The sequence below is a fragment of the Microcaecilia unicolor genome, chromosome 3, assembly GCF_901765095.1.
Source record: "Microcaecilia unicolor chromosome 3, aMicUni1.1, whole genome shotgun sequence".
Taxonomy (NCBI): Eukaryota; Metazoa; Chordata; class Amphibia; order Gymnophiona; family Siphonopidae; genus Microcaecilia; species Microcaecilia unicolor.
Genome location: NC_044033.1, coordinates 193956560 through 193977352, shown reverse-complemented (window position 1 = coordinate 193977352; position 20793 = coordinate 193956560). Strand labels below are relative to the sequence as shown.

The 20793-nt window shown below is 44.6% G+C and overlaps 1 protein-coding gene across 2 annotated transcripts in view; it reads right to left on the bottom strand.

Annotated features, from left to right (window-relative positions):
* The window catches only part of KHSRP (KH-type splicing regulatory protein), a 30426-nt gene extending 16455 nt beyond the window's left edge, over positions 1-13971 (bottom strand). Inside the window, exons 1-11 of one of the 2 annotated variants that reach the window (XM_030196888.1) lie at positions 13794-13971; positions 12362-12458; positions 12110-12148; positions 10514-10550; positions 10372-10421; positions 9745-9816; positions 9350-9407; positions 8481-8646; positions 8275-8373; positions 7640-7738; positions 7259-7361 (exon numbers count right to left, since the gene is read on the bottom strand). In XM_030196888.1, coding sequence (XP_030052748.1) covers positions 7259-7361; positions 7640-7738; positions 8275-8373; positions 8481-8646; positions 9350-9407; positions 9745-9816; positions 10372-10421; positions 10514-10550; positions 12110-12148; positions 12362-12458; positions 13794-13907 — 934 coding nt within the window. In that variant the 5' untranslated portion in view covers positions 13908-13971. The remainder of the gene's footprint in view (positions 1-7258; positions 7362-7639; positions 7739-8274; positions 8374-8480; positions 8647-9349; positions 9408-9744; positions 9817-10371; positions 10422-10513; positions 10551-12109; positions 12149-12361; positions 12459-13793) is intronic. The other variant, XM_030196889.1, reaches the window with a different exon arrangement.
* Between the last annotated feature and the right edge of the window lie 6822 nt (positions 13972-20793).

Below are 20793 nucleotides of genomic sequence, written 5' to 3'. Positions count from 1 at the left end.
GTTTCAAGGAACCATAATGGCTTTTAGGTACACCCTACACGATTGATATGACAGGTTTAAGTAGCTTACACTCACAATACATAAAGTCACAAAAATCTAAGCAGCTGTCCCCGGACATTACCTGTCTACACCAGGCCCACCACTCAGACAATCCTACATACTCACAGCAACTTCAAATCCCTTACTGCTTCTATTCCCGCTAATCCCTCAATCTCAACTCTTCTCCCCTGAGAATAGTTTAGTTAAGTCTTGATATACCAGTCTTCCCAAATAAAGTGCATGGAATCTGCAGGTACCCTTCCCCCTTTTTCTCAGGGCATCCCCTTGTGGTACTCTTGATCTGCTAGTATGAGACATAGAAATTTAAATGAAATCGTATGGCAGACACCGTAGACCACTTGAACCACAGAAATAAAGGTCAGGAAATTCTCTTTATTAACTAACGTCACTTATGACTAATTTTCACAAGTCCTGCTGCCTTTATCAAGTCAATGCAATATGAGCACAGGAGGGTGGTATATACTGATCAGTGCACACATACACTGGTGGAGTGTTTTCAAAGACAAAGAGATGTACAGCAGGTGGTGGATGAGCTAGTGAAAAAAATAAACAGAACTACTACATCTGGTACTGAACGAGAGCGCCTTCTCTGTGCTAGTTTCAAAGTGAGAAGAAGAAATTATGTTTTTACTTTTTTCTTTCCTTTAGTTCTACTAGACCGGTCCAGAACCTGTGGGTTATGCCTGTCAACTAGATGATGGAGACAGACTAAAGACTTGTGAGCTCTGCCCTATTAAGGCACCGTTTAGCCTCAGGTCTTCAATATTTCGAATGGCAAAGCAATGGAGCGTAGGTGTTTTCATCAGAATTAGAAAATATATACAGCCCTTTTACTGGCCGACGCTGTTTGTAGCATGTGGGTTTCCCATGCACTATGGCTATGTCTAGTGCAGCAGTAAAATGGCCGCATTTGTGTATTTTTCTCTAATGGCCATGCACTAATTTCCCAATTAGCACATGACCATTACCCTGAGAGCCCTTACCTCCACCTATTTACCAGGCAGTAAGGGCTCCCACTCTAAATCGGACATCGCGTGGCAAAGTACCCACGCTACCTGAATAGCGCAGGGCATGCCTACGCTCTATCCATAACGTATGCCGATTAGCACACTGCCTCAGCGCGTCCCACAGCAGTGCTTTTTGGTGCACGGAAGGCATGTGCTAGTGCCTACTGCGGCTTAGTAAAAGAGCCCCTTATTTTGCTAACTTTACATGTCCTAAAAACATTTATGTAAACAGTTTAAGAAAGCAAACATTGAAAACAGAAGAAACATTACAAACTGGAAATACAATTTATAAATCAAATGGTAAGATACAGGGCTTACACCAATGCAAAGTACTGTAACATAAATTGAAAAACACATTGTCGCCTCAGGGATCACTTGCGGTACAGCAAGTGCTGAAAATAAATAAATAAAAATAAAATTTATCAGGAGGGCTCTGGACTGGATTGGTAGGACTAAAGGAAAGAACGTTAACCAGTAAGAATAATTTCCCCTTCCTTAGTGTCTTTACCAGACCAGTCAAGAACCTATATGGAAAGAATCTATAAAATACAAATACAAGGAATTTGTATTCCGAAACTTGCCCAGTTTTAATGCAGATTACAAAAAGTCAAGAGATTAATAATCTCTAAAAAATCTCTAAAGAGTACACTAAATAAAAAGTCAAATTACATAAAAATACACAAATCAAACCTTCAAATATTTAAGATTAGTCTATTTATGAAAAATTTAAGATGACTCATATGTTAATCTTTACAGGAAGAGAATTCCAGTATTAACTGCCTAATAGTGAAAAGATGTATCAAAAAGTGTCAATAATGAATCTGTTTTGCAGAAGGAAATAAAGAAAGGTTATTCCTAGTTCATGAACATTTGAGTAAGAATTGTGGTAAATTATCTAGCAGCATTACCATAGATAACTAAAAACAATAATAAGTTTAAAGAAACGTGCATGAATAGGAAGCCAGTGACATCTTATCAAATAGATAACGCATTCCAAAAATTAATTTAACAGCAATATTTTGTAATATTTGGAGCCGATTAAAAGCATAGCCTCAGTATAGCCAACATATAAGAGGTTGCAATAATCAAAGACAGACTAGATTGAGTTAACAAAATAAGTACTGTTTCTCTAAGGAGCATTTTAGCACGTTTTAATAATTTTCAGTTTATAAAAGACTGAACAAGTTAGGTTATTTAACTAGTCCTTCATAGCAAGACAAAAATCTACAATCATACAAAGAATTCTTAAAGGTGGCTCCAGCTGAAAAATTTTGCCATTTAATACAGGTATATTTAAAGGAGTAGGTATACATGGGAGGGCTAAACTAAGGGTGGGACTCAAATTTCTGCCCAAAGCACCTCTCCAAAAATAGCCTGTAATGATTCGGAAGCATATGAAGTGATGACCATGTTGATGACTTGCAAATGCCTATCAGAGCCACCGACTGCAGCTCTGCATAAGAGAAGCTGCCAATCCTCTATTGGAATCTGCTCTTACACCTTGAGAAGGTTGCTTTCCCTTCAAAATGTAGGCTGAAGAAATTCATTTAAGCCAACAGGTAATGGAGCCTTAGAGGCTGCTTCACCTTTCTTAACATCACCAAAAAAACCCTGTGATGTCCAAAATTTGTTAGTAACATATAGTCGGAAAACATCTAACAAATGAACTGACATGGAAGCCTTCTCTGCAGAAAGTAGTACAAGGGCTGAGCTCAAATGGAGCAATGATACTACATTTGGAAAAATTATGGAGCAGTCCTAAAGGATACTCCCACTTCTGTAAAGTGAGGAAAGGATCCCTGCACAATAAAGCCTGTAATGCAGAAATTCTGTGATCTGAAGAAATAGCAAGAATGCAGTGTGAAGAAAGACTAAGGGATCCAAAAAGCAGGAGCCTCAGCAATTTAAAAACTAAATTCAGGGGGTCAGATATGCGAGACACTCACAAAACTGAATGACATCCAGCTGAGCCACTAAAGGTGAACTTTTCTAAACATCCTCAAATAAAACTGCTACTAGGACCTTTAATGAACCCAGGGCTAATCCCCTGATGTACCTCTTGAAAAAAGGCTAAAATGTGAGCTATGGATGCCACAAGGGAAGAACAAATCACTCTATTAGCACGCCAACCTTTGCATATGCAGTGGAAGTTTAACACTTTCTAACATGGAGTAGTCGCAATTAACAATATCCTTTACATCTTTAAAAGTGACCGCTCAAGAATCAAGTCGTAAGACAAAAGGGAGCCAGGTTTTCCATGATCACTGGCCCTTGGAGTAGAAGGCACCTCTGCTAAGAAGCAATAGATCTACGTTGAGACAAAAGATCCACAAACCAAGGCCTCCTGGGTCATTCTTGAACTGTTGGAATCACTTGGCCAGGATGCAACAACATTCTCTGAGGCACTTGGCCCAGCACCAGTAGTGGCAAAAATACACAGAAGATGCTCTGATGGCCAAAGTTCTAAAACAGCATCCAGAATCACAGATCACACCTTCATCCTGTGACTGAAAAAGTGAAATTTTGGTACTGGATTTTGCTATGAGATCCAAAACCAGACTGCCCCACCCTGATTTTAAGAGCAAAGGCCATGGGAGACAGGTGCCACTCTCTGGGATTAAGAGAAAGCCTGCTGAGAGAGTTTGCTTGAGTGTTAAGCACTGCCATAAGATTCAGTAAAAGTTTTTCTCTCCATGATAGTAACAGACTCACTTCCTTGGCTACTACCACACTCTCTTGTGTCCGGCTTGCTTGTTGATATAGACCACTGCAATCACAGAGAACACATTCACGGCATGACTGCATACCTCCTGGGAGGTCTGAAGCGCCAGTCAAACTGCCTGAGCTCTAGGAATGGCTGTTAGGACAAGGATTCTTCAGTCCATGACCATGTGCCCTGCATCACCTGTTCACTGCAGTGTGCTCCCCAACTGATTAGAATTGCATCTGTTTTTATGCCATTCAACTGGAAGGCTAAAGATCCACTCCTCAGAGCAGATTGCTTGTTTGAAGTCGCAGCATGCAAAAGACCTTCAAGACAGCTGTAGTCTTGCACAAGAAGAAACCAACTGAGGAGAAAACAAAATACCTATGAGTTTCATATGAGAACAAGCCCAAATCCATGGTTGCTCCAATGGACCCCAGGACTTGCATATAATCCCATGCTTAAGGAGCTGATCCGGACATGGTCCAATTTGCAACTGTAGTTTCAATAACCTCTGTTTCAGGAAGACTCTCCCTAATCAGATGATAAATTTTGCTACCAAATGCTCAAGATTGTAAGATGGCAATAAATTGCTCTTACTTCAATTGATTATCCAGCTCAAAGACTACAGCAGATGAAGGACCTTGTTTGTCACTCTAATTCTCCTCCTGTGTTCTGGCTCAAATGAGCCAGTAGTCCAAGTAAGTATGAACTCCACTTCCTAGCAGCAGAGAAACATTGCCAACACAATACTACCATCCACTGAAGCAGAAAACCTTCCCACTAGTCCCCGCTGTAACAAGGGAGTCCACCCTGGGAAGATGCAATTTCTCTTTATCCTCTGGAACCAACAGGTAGAGAGGCAAGCCATGGCTCTTCTCATTCGCAATCCCCGTAGCCAGCAAGATCCATTCTGCTGTAATCAGGTCCTGAATGTCGGGATGCATCAGTAAGGTCTTAGAAGGACCTCTAAGCCACCTTATAACTGACAAAGATGGAACTGTTGCAGAAGCAGAAAGGACAGCTAGTACCTCAGAAATAAGAGTATTGAGCTCTTTATTACGAAACCACCTCAGTACTTTTGAGTTATTTCCCTCTTTCAAAGATGGCTCCTCTGACTAGACCGAGGCCATATCAGGTAAGGAGGGAAAAGCAGAAAGCCTAGTCTGCCCATTCCTGGAGGTCTGTACATCTCCGAAGCTTCTGCTTTTAACATCAGGACAGCAGTGCTGCAGCATGTAATCCATAGTACCACATAGACCAATGCAAACTGCTCCTTCCACCGGGGCCTCCATGAAAACAAATGTAAAACTCACTGCACAATCATAACCTGCTCATCCCAAAGCCATTACATTCCAAGTCACAGGATTGAGGCTCCAGTCGAACCAACTATATTAACTGCAACAGACCTTACACTCAAACCCTACAGGAAAGCTGACAGATAGGAGGTTCCTACCTGCTTTCACACACAGCTCACATGCTCTAAAGGGGAGGGGGGAGGGGAAGCAGAAGCTCCAAAATTGGGGGGGGGGGGGAGGGGGGGCAGTCTGGACTCAAGAATCCTCAAGTACTCCCCACTTTGAACTTAAATTCTCTCTCCATTTTTTAAATTATTCTTTCAAAACTGTACAATTCCCCATTAAAAAAAAAAAAGGCAGAATCAATTGTCTTTTAAACATCCTCACCCCACTCAAATGGAAACCAGTTCTCCAACTGGAGCAGAAGCTGCACAGTTTTTCTCTTATTTTAAAGCTTGACGCCTTTTCTGTTATTTTCTATACAGAGAAAGGAAAACCTTGGCAATTAGAGAAAAGCATAGGGGAGGGGTGGAATTTCAGATTCTGAATCCCCTCAACTCCGAACACTATTTTTTTAATAGGAGCAAAATCCAATATAAAGGCACCCCCTCGCGCAACCTGATTCTGAAGAGAAGCTCCTGGATCCCATCTCAGAAGCTGCACAATACACCCATCATCTGCTGGAGACAGAGAAATACTGAAGACCTAAGACTGTACAGTGCCTTTATATGGCACAGCTCACAGGTTTTTCATCTGTCTCCATCTGCTGGTTGACAGGTGTAGCCCACAAGTTCTGGACTGGTCCAGACACTAACGCAAACAATTTCTGTGTTACTTATATTTATTCATCTGACAAAGTGCTTTCTCCACACAAGCTTAAACCTTAATATATGATTCTCAACCTTCTACAGGCACACCTAGCCAGTTGGGTTTTCAGGATTATCAAACAAATAGGCATGAGATAGCTTTGCATACAACTGGGTATGTACATCTGTAGAGAGGGTTGAAAAGCACTGCCCTGGGGTGGCACTTGCTTTTTTTGCTCTGGCAGACTAACAGAGGGAAGTCCATTACATTTTTAGGTAACCATGCTGTTCTTTTTTAACATCTTGATTGCAAGTTTATTCCAGCTGTGGTCTGTCCTGGAAAAACACCTTTCCTTATGATGTATTTTGTCTGTGACGTGACTCGTTTAAGCAGCATAACAGCCCTCTCTGTATTTCTGTCCCTTTTAACATAACATCCAAAGCAAGCAGTGTGCACATTGTGTGTAATCTAAGGATTACTATCTGGATTAGAACTTGAGCTTGGCTAGCTGGTGCAACATTGCTAAGGAGAAAACCAGGGGAGAAAAGCTATTTGTGAGTAATAATCATAGTTCAAAGGAAAAGCCAGCATATTTGGGACAAGTTCCCCAAAGCAGCATTCTTTAAACACCTACACACCCCCCCCCCCCCCAAATTCACCATGCACAGCCAGATAGCTGGTACACGAGTCCCAGCGCTCTCTAGAATAAACTTCTTTTCACTTGTTTGAGTAAACGTAGGCACTTTAAAAGTACAGATGTGACGGTTACCAACCCTTGCTTCTGCTTTCTAAAGCTGAGTCAGATTGAAATGTTTACCCTCTTAGAAGCCAACTATGTAAACTGGGTTTGCTTTGGTTCTGCAGGAATGCATTGGCTGAGGGACTGGGGAAGGAAAAAGCCAGAAATACCCAGTGTATGGATCCTACAAATTGCAACCTTGCGTCTGGGGGGTTGTTCAGACCTCAGTTATGGGAGAGGACACAGATACATAGGGAGTACATGTTCTGTATCAGAAGCAGTCAACAGGAACCAAATTTAGAAACTGGTACAGTGGAGAACAGAGATCAACATTAGGACTATTTATTTAAAAACTAAATTTAGTTTCTCATGCCACTTCTTAGTGGAGGGATTCAGTATTCAGAGCAAGGCTGATGGCTGGCCCATCCCTTAGGTGGCATCTCCATTCTATCACATGCTATCCCATGCTTGTACTTATATCCTATCCAAAAATTGTCTGCTCCATCCCCAGCCTCCCCCACTTGCCAAGAAAACTATTTCTCCACATGGCCTACCCTTATGCCCCTAGAGATTCCTTCCTCTACCACAGAGAGAAAATCCTTCTCTCACGTGGACAGGTTAGGAGGCGCCAGCAGCACCCCACCTTGCTTGAACTGTATTCGGACCCCAGCATCATTCTGTATCTTTTTGATCATTTCTCCGTTGCGGCCAATGACGACACCCACAGAATGCCGGGGGACAGGAACCTGTAAGACAAGTGGAGGCAAAGTTACAAGGGATGTGGGGGGTGAGGGGGAGAAAGCAGCTAAACAGGGTAAATTGGTTCAGTAGTACAGAGAATGCAGAATAGTATAATACAGGACTGAAGCACTGACTGTGCAGCAAGACAGAACACAGTCACAGAAGCACATCTGGAAGAACATGTGTGCTCTTAACTACCCTGTTCTACAACTGCTTCATGGGGACACAACAGTTAAGAAAAAGTTACGTGCACATAGAGCACAAGCAGGAAAGAGATTCTTACGTCAATTCCGCGGTTCATCCTGGAACCATAGTCATTTGGATCACCAAAGTTGCTCAGGTCCCTTTCACGCAGTAGCTCCATTACCATTTCACAGGCTTGCTGAAAGAGTTTGGGGGGGGGGGGGGGGGAGAGAAATCACTTGAGATGCCTTAAAGCAATGTCATTAACGGAGTCTTCCTGCCCCTTTCCCTTCTTAACCCTCAGGGTCACTACCCCCTTCCTCCCCCAAATTTTCCTCAAAATATGAGCAGGGAGAGGATGCAATATCCTTAACATCACCTGTTCAAGCAGACACTGTCCTCTGAGCCTACTGATGCCTTATAGTGACCCACCATGGCTTCGATTTCAGCCATCGTGACCTGGATCGAACATCTAGTGGGTCTGTGTAATGTTTGAAACCAAGAGCAGTTGGGACCATTACTAACACTGGAATATCTGTGCATGCTCGGGAGGGCTGGTAAGGCTCTCCTGAGCTTTTCAGAAGAGCAACAAACTCGACAAGTGCAAGGCAAGCCAGTGGGCAACACAACCCTGCTTGTTCGCTGAGAATGTGGCTCTGATCAATCCCTCAAAGTGTGCCCCTATCTCTGCCCAAACTCTCAGAAGATGCCCTGTAAAGTCACTCCAACTCTCACCTGCACTTTGTATGGCTCGCCAATAATTCGAAGTGGTTTATCAACATTTGCACCTTGAGAACCATCCTGGATTAAAATCATCTTCACTCCAGCACGCTCCTGCAAGACATGGACAAAAAGCACAGAAATGACTCAGGAGACAGTAACCTGTCACCTCTGTCCCACATGTGACAGCAGCCAGTTCTCTGCCCATCTCCCCCACTCACCTGCAGCTGCTTGATGGTCTCTCCACCTTTACCAATGATCAGCCCCGCCTTGCCTGCGGGGATCATGATTTCCTGCAAACTGCCATTTTGCCCATTGGAATTGTCATGGCCAGGGCGCTCGCCACGACCTCGTGATACAATTTCATCCAGCATCATTTTCGCCTTCCTGTGATGCAAAGATGGCATGTGTGATAAGCTCGATATACAGAGCCCAGCTTCATCTGTGCACATTAGCAAGCAGAGGCTCCCCGGCCAGGCAGAGTGGCTCATTAGTGTCAAGTAATTTCCTTTTTTTTTTTTTTTTATTAAAGTTTTTTTTATTGAAAATAAGAGAACAGGTCAAATTCACTTACACACAGATCATAACCTTACACTACACTCCATAAAGAATATGTCAAGTAATTTCCAACAGGTTTCCTAATACATATGAACGCTGGTATTTTTCAAATAAAACATCCAGCACAGCCTCTCTAAAAATTACCAGCATAACATTACATGCATACGCCTTTATTTGTGCCGGGGCCTGGCAGGACACCACAAAGTGAATCTTGGCACACTTTTCTACCAGCTGGAAGCCTTGTATACCTTTAGCTAGGCAGAGGAGTGCAATTTTCTAAACACAACTTACTTGGCTAGAAGCACTGAAATACTGTCCTCCAAATACTACCTGCTTCCTGTGCACTACTCAAACAGATGGTGCTAATGTGTTTACATTTTTAATTTACTCAGTCTAAGAAATTGCTTTATTACCTCACCACAATTGTTTTCCTAGCTTTCAATCAGACACTTTTGCTGTCCCGGCAGTCCAGCCCTGACCCTGGCCCATGATTGTAATGAAGAGCAGAAAACCCAGGGTGTCCATGACTTACTGCACAGAGTCCGGTGCCCCCGTCAATGAGACTGTTCTCTCCGGCATCCCGCCACTGTCTGCAGGAGATAGAGGAGAGTCAGGGACACCATCAAGAAGAGCACCCACTTAATGGCAAATACAGCTGCAGGCTTCCTGAACCATGAAGGGGAAGGGAGGTGCTTCCCCATCATCACTTCTTCACATCAGAGACGTTATCCTACTGCCCAGTGGGGAGAGAGGTGCTCAAGTCTTGTACTCTATTGTACCTTCCGACACCATGCACAGCACAGAGAAATGAAGAGTGGCTGGTCATAGGGAGCACGTGAGCAAGGGTACATGGAAGTTAGGGGTTTAGGCTCCCGTGGTGTCTCCACCACCCCACCCAAAAGACGAGCCCCCAAGCATCATCTGTACCTGGTGAGATCTGTACTTTGCAGCCTGAATCTTGCTGTATTTTGCTGATCTGTTCCCCACCTCTACCTATAACTGAAAAGAGAAGACAGAGACCTGCTGAGAGATACCAGCCCGTTAAAGAGAAAGAAGATGCTTCAGAGAAAGGGCAGACTATCTTGATTTGTTTGGGGGGGGGGGGGGGGGGGGTTAGTTAAAAAAAGAACGAACAAATATTAAGAAACTAAGGTGCTCACTTTCAAAGCAAATAGACTTACAAAGTTACATAATAACTCTAAGTCTTCTGAGCCCACTACAAACAGCACTAATGTAGCCTCACGGTTAAGCTCAACACCTTCACAGCACAACAGAGGGCCAACTCTCTACCAGGCATCTCAGTGAACATGCAGGTATCATCTACTCCACCAAACAAGCCGCCTCTGAATAACACTGTTTCAGATCGGCTCAACTTATAAAAAGATAAAATATCCAAGAAGTCCAGTGATGTGACCAGTTGCTGCTCACATCCCTCCAATTCCTGAACAGAACACCACCAATTCCCTCCTAGCCACTTGGCCCAAGCATCACTCTGGCATGGCGCTGGCTTAGCAGGAGCTGAATGGAGATACACAAAAGGTTCTTGGTACTCACTCAGCCCCACCATAGCATCTGGCACCCGGTATTCCTCAGTCACTGAAGACCTGCCAGACAAAGTTATTGTCAATATCAAAGGAAAGAGAAAGAGTTATGATGAAGCTGGTTGAGCAGAATATTCAGAGGCTATTCATCTTACCTGGGTGTATGGATAGGTCCCAGCTGGGGCACCATGGCTAGAAAATTACAAGACAAATGTTCAGTTCCAGAGTTCTGAAGAGAAAAACTTCAGCAAGGCAGAGAAATCCAAACAGAAGTCCAGTACAATCATGTAAAATAAAGTGAAGTAACAAGAAATTCAAATTTCTTAAAGGTACTAATAACACAGCTTTCACACTAAATTCTAGAGCTCGGAAAAGGAGGCTCCCTGGGTAGACAGAGGAACAATGTCAGAAGGTTTCCTTTTTCATGTAAACGGTACAGGATGTGTGGAATGTTTTCTTGGGGTAAATGGTAATATTTTAAGTGGGTCTGACATGTCAGAACATACTTAGCTGCTAAAATTGAAGACAGTGGAAAACACAATTCGGGCTCACAAATTTTAAGTCTTCATTATTGAATCAGGCAGGTCAGCATGGCTCTGTAAGCACTGGGACTGCCAGAATTAACGGCAAAGTGGAAAATACTAAACAAGTCCCAGGGAAACTGAGATCCATGTAGCCAGAAGAATATGAGAAAAATTAGAACCTGTGTCTGGCAGACTGCAAGCTTTCGGTATTACATAATTTGAAGACCACGCGATACAATTTCCGTTGTCAATCTTTCACAGGTCCTGGAATCTGTGTCATCTTGTCATTTTTCTCCCTTTTTGTCTCCCTTCCATTTTGCCCCAGTTAGGTTTAATGTACTCCTAATCCCTTGTTCCCCTTCCTTATAACGCAAAATTTGTAACCTAGCTTACCAATGTATCATTTCATCATTCTCTCTCCTTTGTAAACCCTCTCTTTATAAACCGTTTAGATATCTATGATTTGACGCATATTAAAGTTTGAACATTAATAACTAGAGGCCCAGGCAGAGTAGCCAGGGTCTGTCTGGCAGGCTATGCAGGGGACCCAGCAGCTGGATATTTGGGTAACATTAGCACTGCTGGCTATTTAGGTGGAGTTGTAGAGGAAACAAAAAGCGAGGGATCTTACATTCCCTTCCGAGATGCTAGAAAATATAGTTAGATTGTGGCCAGCAGCTGGAACATATCCTTAACTGTGTGAACAAACTAAGCAACAGGCAAAAACTGATGGGCCTGTTTTTTTTCTGCCATGATCAGATCCCTTTCTAATGAGCCAATGGCAGTAAATGCCCAGCAGAGCCCTAAACTGAAGAAATGGTGCTCTGGAAAAAGGAGGCATAGGATGAAGGTGAAAGACTCGGGTGTAAGCTCAGGAAATATTTCTTCATGGAAAAGGTGATGGATGCAAGGTACAGCTTCCCAAATGCTGTGATGGAAACAAGAACTACCTGAATTACAGAAAGCACATAACTAAGGAAAGGATTACAGAGCGCATTAGTTAGCATGGTCAGGATAGACTATATGGTCTTTATATGCTGTCATTTTCTCTGTTTGTGTTTCACTACTCCAGATGTGAAAGGCGCCGTCTCTAAAACTAGAGACTTGAAAAACTAAAGGTCTGAACTGTTCAACTTCAGGGCGGATGGAGCATCAACAGCAACTATCCAAATGTCCTAACTGATTTGTCTGAATCATGTTTACTGCAAGAAATGTAAGACTACTTACGGTCATTCTGAGAAGCCAGTTTCTTGCTTTCTGGTTGGTCTATGGGAAACAAAGGAAAAGAGAGATTAAGTGCCATGTTTTCACCTGAAAACTCTCAGCCATTATTACCAAACCCATGAAGAAAAAAGGATGAGTACTTTTACTGCTTCTAAAGCACTGTTAAAGCATGAAAAACTGAAAAGTCCTAGCTGAGCAGTCATTCTCCCACTGCTTCTCCTCTCAGTTACCAAGCAACACCGCACTACACTGTACCTCCATCTTCCAGCTGTCTCTTCTGACCCCCAAAGTTGAACTCCTGTGTGGTGTTGTTCACTGGTGGGGCAGCATCACCCCCAATTTTAGCAGCTATCTGGAAAACAAACAAATGTTATCAGTCCCCTCTCTAAATATTTCACCACCTCGTGGAACATATTTGACATGCAGAAGTTATTATTATTAGCATTTGTATAGCGCTACCAGAGGCACGCAGCGCTGAACACCTGACACAAAGAGACAGTCCCTGCTCAAAAGAGCTTACAATCTAAATACGGACAGACAAGACAGTTACGGATGAGGGAAGTACTGGGTGAGAAGTTATACTCATCAGGCATTATTACAACTGCTCCATAAATTCTGATCAGCCTGTGGGGATAAGGGGTTAGGAGGCAGGTTTAACATATGTGAAAAACCAGCAGCACCAGGTGCCCAGAGTAGCATCTGCTTAAGAGCGCAAGGAGATAGTGAAAGACAGCCAATTTCCCATACATCACCAGTGGTCCATGCTGCATTTTACTAATGGTGTAACAAGAACTCCACATCAGTCAGAAGATGAAACCCTTAGTAGCACATACAATTTCATTCAGCAGTCTTACTATCTTTACCCTACTGTTGGTAGTTCCCTGCTAAATTCTAGTTCTAAATTACCGGTACTGCTCTTAAGCCATTTACATAGTGCTACAAGACACAGACAGCACTGTTCAGAAACACAGGCAGTCCATTCTGTTTAGAGTTTACAACCTACTGTAGGCTCACACAGAAAACAAGATCATCTAAGCTAAAACCAACAAGAACAAACCCATCAATGCCCCAATGACACCAAAAGTGAAATGCAGTTCTCCACTTTTAGCAGCTATCTTTAAAAAAAAAAAAAAAAAAAAAAGCTTTTAGCACTACAGCAGGACTGCTCCCTCCATCCATCCATCCTAGCAATTCTCTCCGATTGCACCAGCTCCTCTATGAACTCCCCAGTCCCCCTCCCTCATGCCCTCTGGGGAGTCCTCTGTCCACCCCACAGCAATCTCTCCCCATCTCACCCTCCCCCAAATCTCTTCCCCATCCCATACTGTCATCACCCGCAATCTCTCTCCATCGCCTCCCTCTCTGTCTCCCCTTCCCCTCTAGCGCATCACCCTCCCGCCATGCTCCCCTCAATCACTGACCCCCGTCCCAGTGTCCCCCCCCCCCCTCTTCCCATCCCCACTAGTGCATCACTCTCCCTCCCCCGTCCCAGGGCCGCATCCCTCCTCCCACTATGATCCCCTCAATCATCCTCTGCCCCTCCCTTCCCCGGTGCATCACCTTCTCTCTCCCTCCAGCAGCGGCCTCAACTCACCCCCCTCCACCTCCTCAACTCCATCCCAATTCCCCCTCCACCTCCTCGCTTGCGGCGGCAGCGCAGCCCGCCTAGGCCTCACTCCTGCCTCACCTGGCGGGCCCGTTGCACCGCGTCGGCGAAAGCATCCTTTCTGCCGGCGGCGGCGGGCGGGGGTGCTCCTGCAGCGGAAGGCGGGGGCGGTGGAAGCGCGCTGTACTCGGACATGGCGGCCTCAGCGGCTGCGAGCGGCGGGAACAAGGCCTCACCGCGCGCGCACTGCACTCTGGGAGCCGGCAGGGCGGGGAGACGCAACGACCAATGGCGACGCCCGACGCGGGCTCTTTGGACGCAGCCAATGAGAGACATAGAGCGAGGGACGGAGGGGGCGTAATGGCACCGATTGGCAGCCACTTTAGCCAATAAGATGTCAGTACTGCGTGACTGACTCAGTTACAGAGGGTTTAAAGACTTCCCCTATTGGAAGAGGAGAAATCTTGACTGACGGTTCAGATGCCCAATCAAGAGGAGCTTTCCCTCCTCCTCACGCACCACACACTGAAAAAGAGGCAATGGGGCGCTGCGACGAAGATGATTGACAGCCGGCAGGTGAGGCTCGTGCTCTTGTGACAGAAAGTGAAAGGCCCGCCCTGGCTGTGGGTGTAGCAGTAGCTGGATGCGTCATGTGCGCCCTTTAGCTCCCCCCCCTTCTGTCCCTAGTCACAAGCCCATACACCCACTCAACTGCCAGTCGTGGTGCTTTGTGGGATTTGTAGTCCCTGAGCCTTTCCAGTGAAGCCGTTGCTGCATCTGTGGCCAGCTCACTGCTTGTGGTAAACGGCTTTGCCCAGGCCTGAGAACGAGGGACGTATGCAAATCTATGTCATGCATATTCATTAGCGATATCTTAAAAACCTGACCCATGGGCGGTCATCGAGGCCTTTTAGTGACTATCACTGGCCTATGGCATGACAGGAGGGATGACAAGGCGGTAGTCTCAAGTTTAATTACCTATGGGTATGGTCTAATGCCTACTTCTAAGTACTTTACATGCATTAAACAAAGGAGGAAAAATGGAAGTTGAACTCTTCAATAAAAAATAGGGAAAGAAGAAAGTAACTGTCTTGTGAGCCTACTCAGGCTAGTGCACCACAGGAGGGAAGTAAAGTTGGCTCACAAAGGCCTGTGGGTCAAGCTTGGTTTGGAACACGAGGGCTTTCGACCCATGTCTGTAAGGAGCGTTCCACATGGAGCTCTAAAGGATATTAATCCTGGACACTTTACTGCAGACCTGAGGTCCCTGTGCAATAAAATGTGGCAAGATGAGATTTCCACCGGACATATTTGCAAGAGGAGCCGGAGGGCACGAGTGGAAGGACCGTTATTTGAGTGGGAGGCAGCAGACATGGCTTGGCCGGAGAGTCCAGTCAGGGTGATGTCGCCCATCTGTGTGGCTGAGTGATTACATTCTGTGCATTGAGAAGACGAGATTTCCACCAGAGATGGTCTCAAGAGGAGCCACATTTCCAGTGTGCAGGACATAATGGTGAAAGCACAGCCTCAGCGAGCAAATTCCCAGAATGGACTTAGATCACAAGACAGACCAGACCTCAGGTTCAAGGAGAGGTGGACTCGGTCATGGGCAGGGTCCATGGGGGGCAGCTGTGTCACTAGAATGCCCAAATCCTGGAGACCCGGAAATCACAGACACAAGAAAAAAAAGAAAGGCCAACTGCGCAAGTTCATGCATCACTTGTGGCCTCATTTGTGGGTCAAGGGCAAGGCCTGCTCTTATGACACACGAAGAAGCTCACAAGTAGCTTAGTGCAAGCGATTTGCTAAAAACATTTCAAGGAGACTCCATCACATTCTACCCAGTGAAAACAGTGCCGCAGCTACCAGAATGTCTCTCCTATTAGTAATTTGGCAGTTCTGTAATAAGGGGCAATTCTGTAAAGCAGGTGCTGACATTTTCACACTGATTGTGCATGTAAATAGTGTGCATAAGCACTAAAACTCTGGCTAAGCATGATTCTATATATATGCGCATATTTTACATAGTGGGGTTTTGACAATGGACAGGACTCACACTTATGTGCATAACTCAGTGATTTCCAAACCTCTGGGGGGCATCCTAGCCAGTCAGATTTTCAGGATAGCCACAATGAATATTCATGAGAGAGATTTGCATGCAAATCCGTCTCCTGAATATTTATTGTGATATCCTGAAAACCTCACTAGCTGGGGTGCCTCCAGGGCCAGGTTTGGGAAACACTTGCATAACTTATAAAATGATATAGGTTAAGTGCATCTTTCTAGCTCTGTGACTGGCTTAAGTGCTCACACCTTACCTTAGTCTTTTATAATGAAGAGTCCTCGCCCTGTTATAGAATCACCCTCTTAATATGTGCATCCTTTGACCCTCGGGGCTTATCTTTGACTGGATTATTGTGGGACATGCACCTGCCTCACTTTGTTGATGGATTTCTGCTTCTAGTAGGATTGTGTAGGCAGTGACCCATCCTGAGAAAACTGAGCAGGCTGAACCCCATACATGACAGGGAATTTATCAAGCCTGACAGGCTGAGCCGGGCATGGTGTTACTCCCAGAACCTGCAGCGCTGCACTATTCACTTCCAGTCCTTGAGGGCATTCAGCCAGTCAGGTTTTCATGCTACCCCTGATGAATATGCATGAGAGAGATGCAAATCTCTCTCATGCATATTCATTACAAATCACCATCTGAGTATCTTTATTCCAACCTAGTTACAAAATAAATTATTATCCATCAAATAACTATCTTACTCTGTATAAGTTCTTAAATGTGTTTATTGTAAACTTTCAACTTTAAAACAATATAAAACGTTGGGGGGCGGGGGGGTAATATAAAAAAATTTTTCAAACAGAACAAAGGTTAATTTTTGAGTGGAAAACAGTGACCCCTCCCTTAGGATTAAATAAAGAAGTGGAATGGATGGGACTGTAGAACCTGATGTGTAATAACATATGAGAAAGGGTCCTGCGCATGTAGTGGCACCGTTGCTCCTGATACCGGTTGGAAGTTCACTCTGGTAGTGCGGCCGAAAGACAGTTTTCAAACTATAAGGTATGAAATATTTATAAAAATGGTTTTTGAGATGTGTTAGGTAGGCTTGGGAATAAAGTTAGCGGGTTGTGAGTAACATTGATCTGCACTTTTCAGTTAAAACCCCTGATGATGCATCCAGCGAAACATAGATTTGTGTAGGGTTTGACGGACTTTTAAGAAACGGATTTGCCAGTGACTTTCTGAGAAGAGCTGAACGGAGGATTGGTTATTGCTGTATTAAGAACAATGCACTGGATAACACTTGCACATAACATATGAAGCTATTCATGGGGATCACAATCACTGAAACACAACAAAGTATAACAACTGAGATATGATGGATGCATATTAAGAGATGCTAAAAGGGATCATTGTTGAAAGAAAAAGTATATGAATTGCATTCAAATAGTGCAATACCTTTATGGAAATAGGTATCAGCAGGATCAGTGGTTAAAAGAACTACGTGGTTGTTTGTACCCGTAGAAGTGTGGGGTCAATATTATTTAGAAGATATACAACATTTTATATTATTTTAAAGTCAAAAGTTTTCAATAGACATTTAAGAAATTATACAGATGGATAATAATGCATATTCATTAGGGATCTGGTGAGAAAGCTGACCTGCTGGTGGCTCTCTTGGACTGGCAGTAAATAGCACTGATATCATTTCCAGTTTCTAAGCATGTTCTAGAGATGCAGTGGTACAAAACCAGAGATGGCATCAGCCTTATCCCCCCCACCTCAGGAATAGACTATGTCGTTTGTGTTCCCTCCCCACCTTCACTCGCCACACTTTGCCCTTCTCCGTTCCGGGAAGGTTTGAGAAATGAGTGCTAGTTCCGCAGCAGCAGCACAGTGACCCTGGCCTGTTCTATTTGCCCAGGGTTCATTCAGTCCTGGTTTTATCCAGTTGCACCCTCAGAACAGCAGGAGCCAGGTGGTCTTCAGTAGCTTTGCTGAATGCAGCTCAGTATGATCCCTCTATGGATTGGGGGGAGGGGGGGCTGGTATTGCATAAAGATGGCAGCCCCTGATCAGAGTGAACCCAGGTTTAGAATAGATCCCCCCCCCACTGCAGAAAGGTGGCTGCAGTATTAGACTGATGAAGCCACTCTGATAGATTTTGTAAAGAATGTTTTCCCTAATTTCTGTTTGTTTTGAGGTCTTTGAGATGTTATATATATATAATATATAATTATGATTCTTGTTTGAATATGAAAAGTGTTGCTTGATTTCGTTATAAAATAACTAGTAAAAAAGGCCCGTTTCTGTCAGAAATGAAACGGGTGCTAGCAAGGTTTTCCTCGGAGTGTATGTTTGAGAGAGAGTGTGTGTGAGATGGAGAGTGTGATAGACAGAGTGTGTCAGAGACAGTGTATGTGATAGACAGTGAGTGAGTGAGTGTGTGTGTGTGTGTGCCCCCTCCCTTTATGGTCTGAGGCCCCCCTTCCACCCCCACCTTTCTGGTCTTAGGACCCCCCTCACCCCCTCCCTCCAGCCACCCATGTCCAGCGACCCTGCTCTCTCACCTGCCCCTCCTTCATCCACCCAGGTTATGTAACAAAATCTTTGGGGCAGGCAGGAAAGATCCACAGTCCTGCCTGCCCGCTGACGCTCCCCCGCTGCCAGATCGCTGTTCAAAATGGCCGCCGAGACTGCCGCTGAAGTCTTGGAGGCAGCCTTGTAAGTATCGGCGGCCATTTTGAACAGCGATCCGGCAGTGGGGGAGCGCCAGCAGCGGGCAGGCAGGACCGGGGATCTTTCCTGCCTGCCCCAGAGAATTCGTTACACAACATGGGTGGATGAAGGAGGGGCAGGTGAGAGATCAGGGTCACTGGACATGGGTGGCTGGGGGGGGCAGGGGGGAGGAGGGTCGCTGGACATGGGTGGCTGCAGAGGGGGCAGAGGGAGAGGAGGGTTGCCGCTGGACATGGGTGGCTCATGGGGGGAGAGGAGGGTCGCAGGACATGGGTGGCTGCAGGGGGGGCAGGGGAGAGGAGGGTCGTTGTTTGATGCTCCGCTCCCTGCCACTTGGAATCAGCAGTTAGTGACGTCAGCCTGGCTACGGAGCCTAGCTCAAGAAGGAGGCACGGACACAGGCAGTTCCCGATTAGAACGTTGGTGGTGAGAATTATTATATAGGATATCATAGAGAAACCCTAAGGCAATCGCTGCTACAGGGCCTCGAATGCACTGAGGTCAACACTGTCCTTTGTGGCAAGCCAAGGGCTTTATATTGCACAGAGAATAGCTGGGTTCTTATGATTTGAAGAGAGTATTTAATATGCAATGTTTGTCTCTTCTGATTACTCATTTGCACTAGGGTGAAAATGTTTAAATATGTGCTAGTCATTACTTTATCTATTCTGTGTGACATAACGTACGCTGGTGATCGCACACCCCAGTGGAGATACGTTGGGGCTCATTTTCAAAGCACTTAGATTTACAAAGTTCCATAGGTCATTTTTGAAAGTGAAAAACGGCTAAAAAGTAGCATAAAGCAGCATCTGGACATTTTTTCTCACAAAAACGTCCAAATCAGTATTTTTGAAACCTATTTTTCAGACGTTTTTCTATGCTTTTCATCTGCAGTACGCCCAAATCTCAAGCAGGCATGTTGGGGATGTGTTAAGGGTGGAATTTGGACGTTCCTAAGACTTAGTGTGTTTTCAGCCTTAATGGAACAAAACTAAACTAAAATGGTCTTCTACAAATTGTTCTTCTTTTATTGCTGATGGAATGTTATGAAGTTATATAGTGACATGTGACAGGAGGAGTGTGAAAGATTACAAGAAGACCTCATGAGACTGGGGGATTGGGTGTCCAAATGGCAGATGAAGTTCAGCGTTGACAAGTGCAAAGTGATGCATGTGGGAAGGAGGAACCCGAATTACAGCTATGTTATGCAAGGTTCTGCTTTAGGAGTTACAGACCAAGAAAGGGATCTGGGAGTCATCGTGGATAGGACGTTGAAATCTTCAGCTCAATGTGCTGCGGCGGCTAAGAAGGTGAACAGAATGTTGAGTATAAACAAGCATGAGGATGTTATAATGCCGTTATATTGCTCCATGGTGCGACCGCACCTGGAGTATTGTGTTCAGTTCTGGTCGCCTCATCTCAAAAAAGATATAAAGGAATTGGAGAAGGTGCAGAGAAGGGCGGCAAAAATGATAAAAGGGATGGGACGACTACCCTATGAGGAGAGGTTAAGATGGCTAGGACTCTTTAGCCTGGAGAAAAGGCGGCTGAGGGGTGATATGATAGGTTTACAAAATAATGAGTGGGGTAGAGCGGACAAATGTGAAGCGTTTGTTTACACTTTCTAACAATAATAGAACCAGGGGACACAAGATGAAATTAGAATGTGCTAGGTTTAAAACAAATCAGAGAAAGTTTGTCTTTACACAACGCGTAGTTAGACTCTGGAACTCATTGCCGGAGAAGGTAGTGACAGCAGCTGGCCTTGCTGAGTTCAAAGGGGGTCTGGACAGATTCCTGAAGGAAAAGTCCATTGATCGTTATTAAATTTTGGGTTTTTTGCCAGGTTCTTGGGGCCTGGATTGGCCGCTGTCAGAGACAGAGTGCTGGGCCTGATGGACCTTTGGTCTTTTTCCAGCGTGGCCGTGCTTATGTACTATTTGTTATAATATTGCTTGGATTTGATTAGATATTTGACTAGTTATTCCAGCATTAGAAATATTGTACCTATAATTAGATGAATCCAGTGTGGCATGACAGTGTTCTAGGCTCCAGACCAAATGAGACAGTCATCGGGAAGAAAGGATATCACAGCAAACGCAGACAACAGGAAACTTTCTGTACTCAATGCTGCGTGTATATATATATATATATATATATATATATATAACATAGAAACACATGCGTTTTGTGCACCTCTCTTTGGAAAAAGTGTCATTCACAAACTCCCCCCCCCCCCCCGCCACCTCCATGTCAGATTCCCACCTCCACCATATATTGCAGCCTCTTCTCTCCATTACTAGAAGGAAGCAACATTTAAATGCTGGA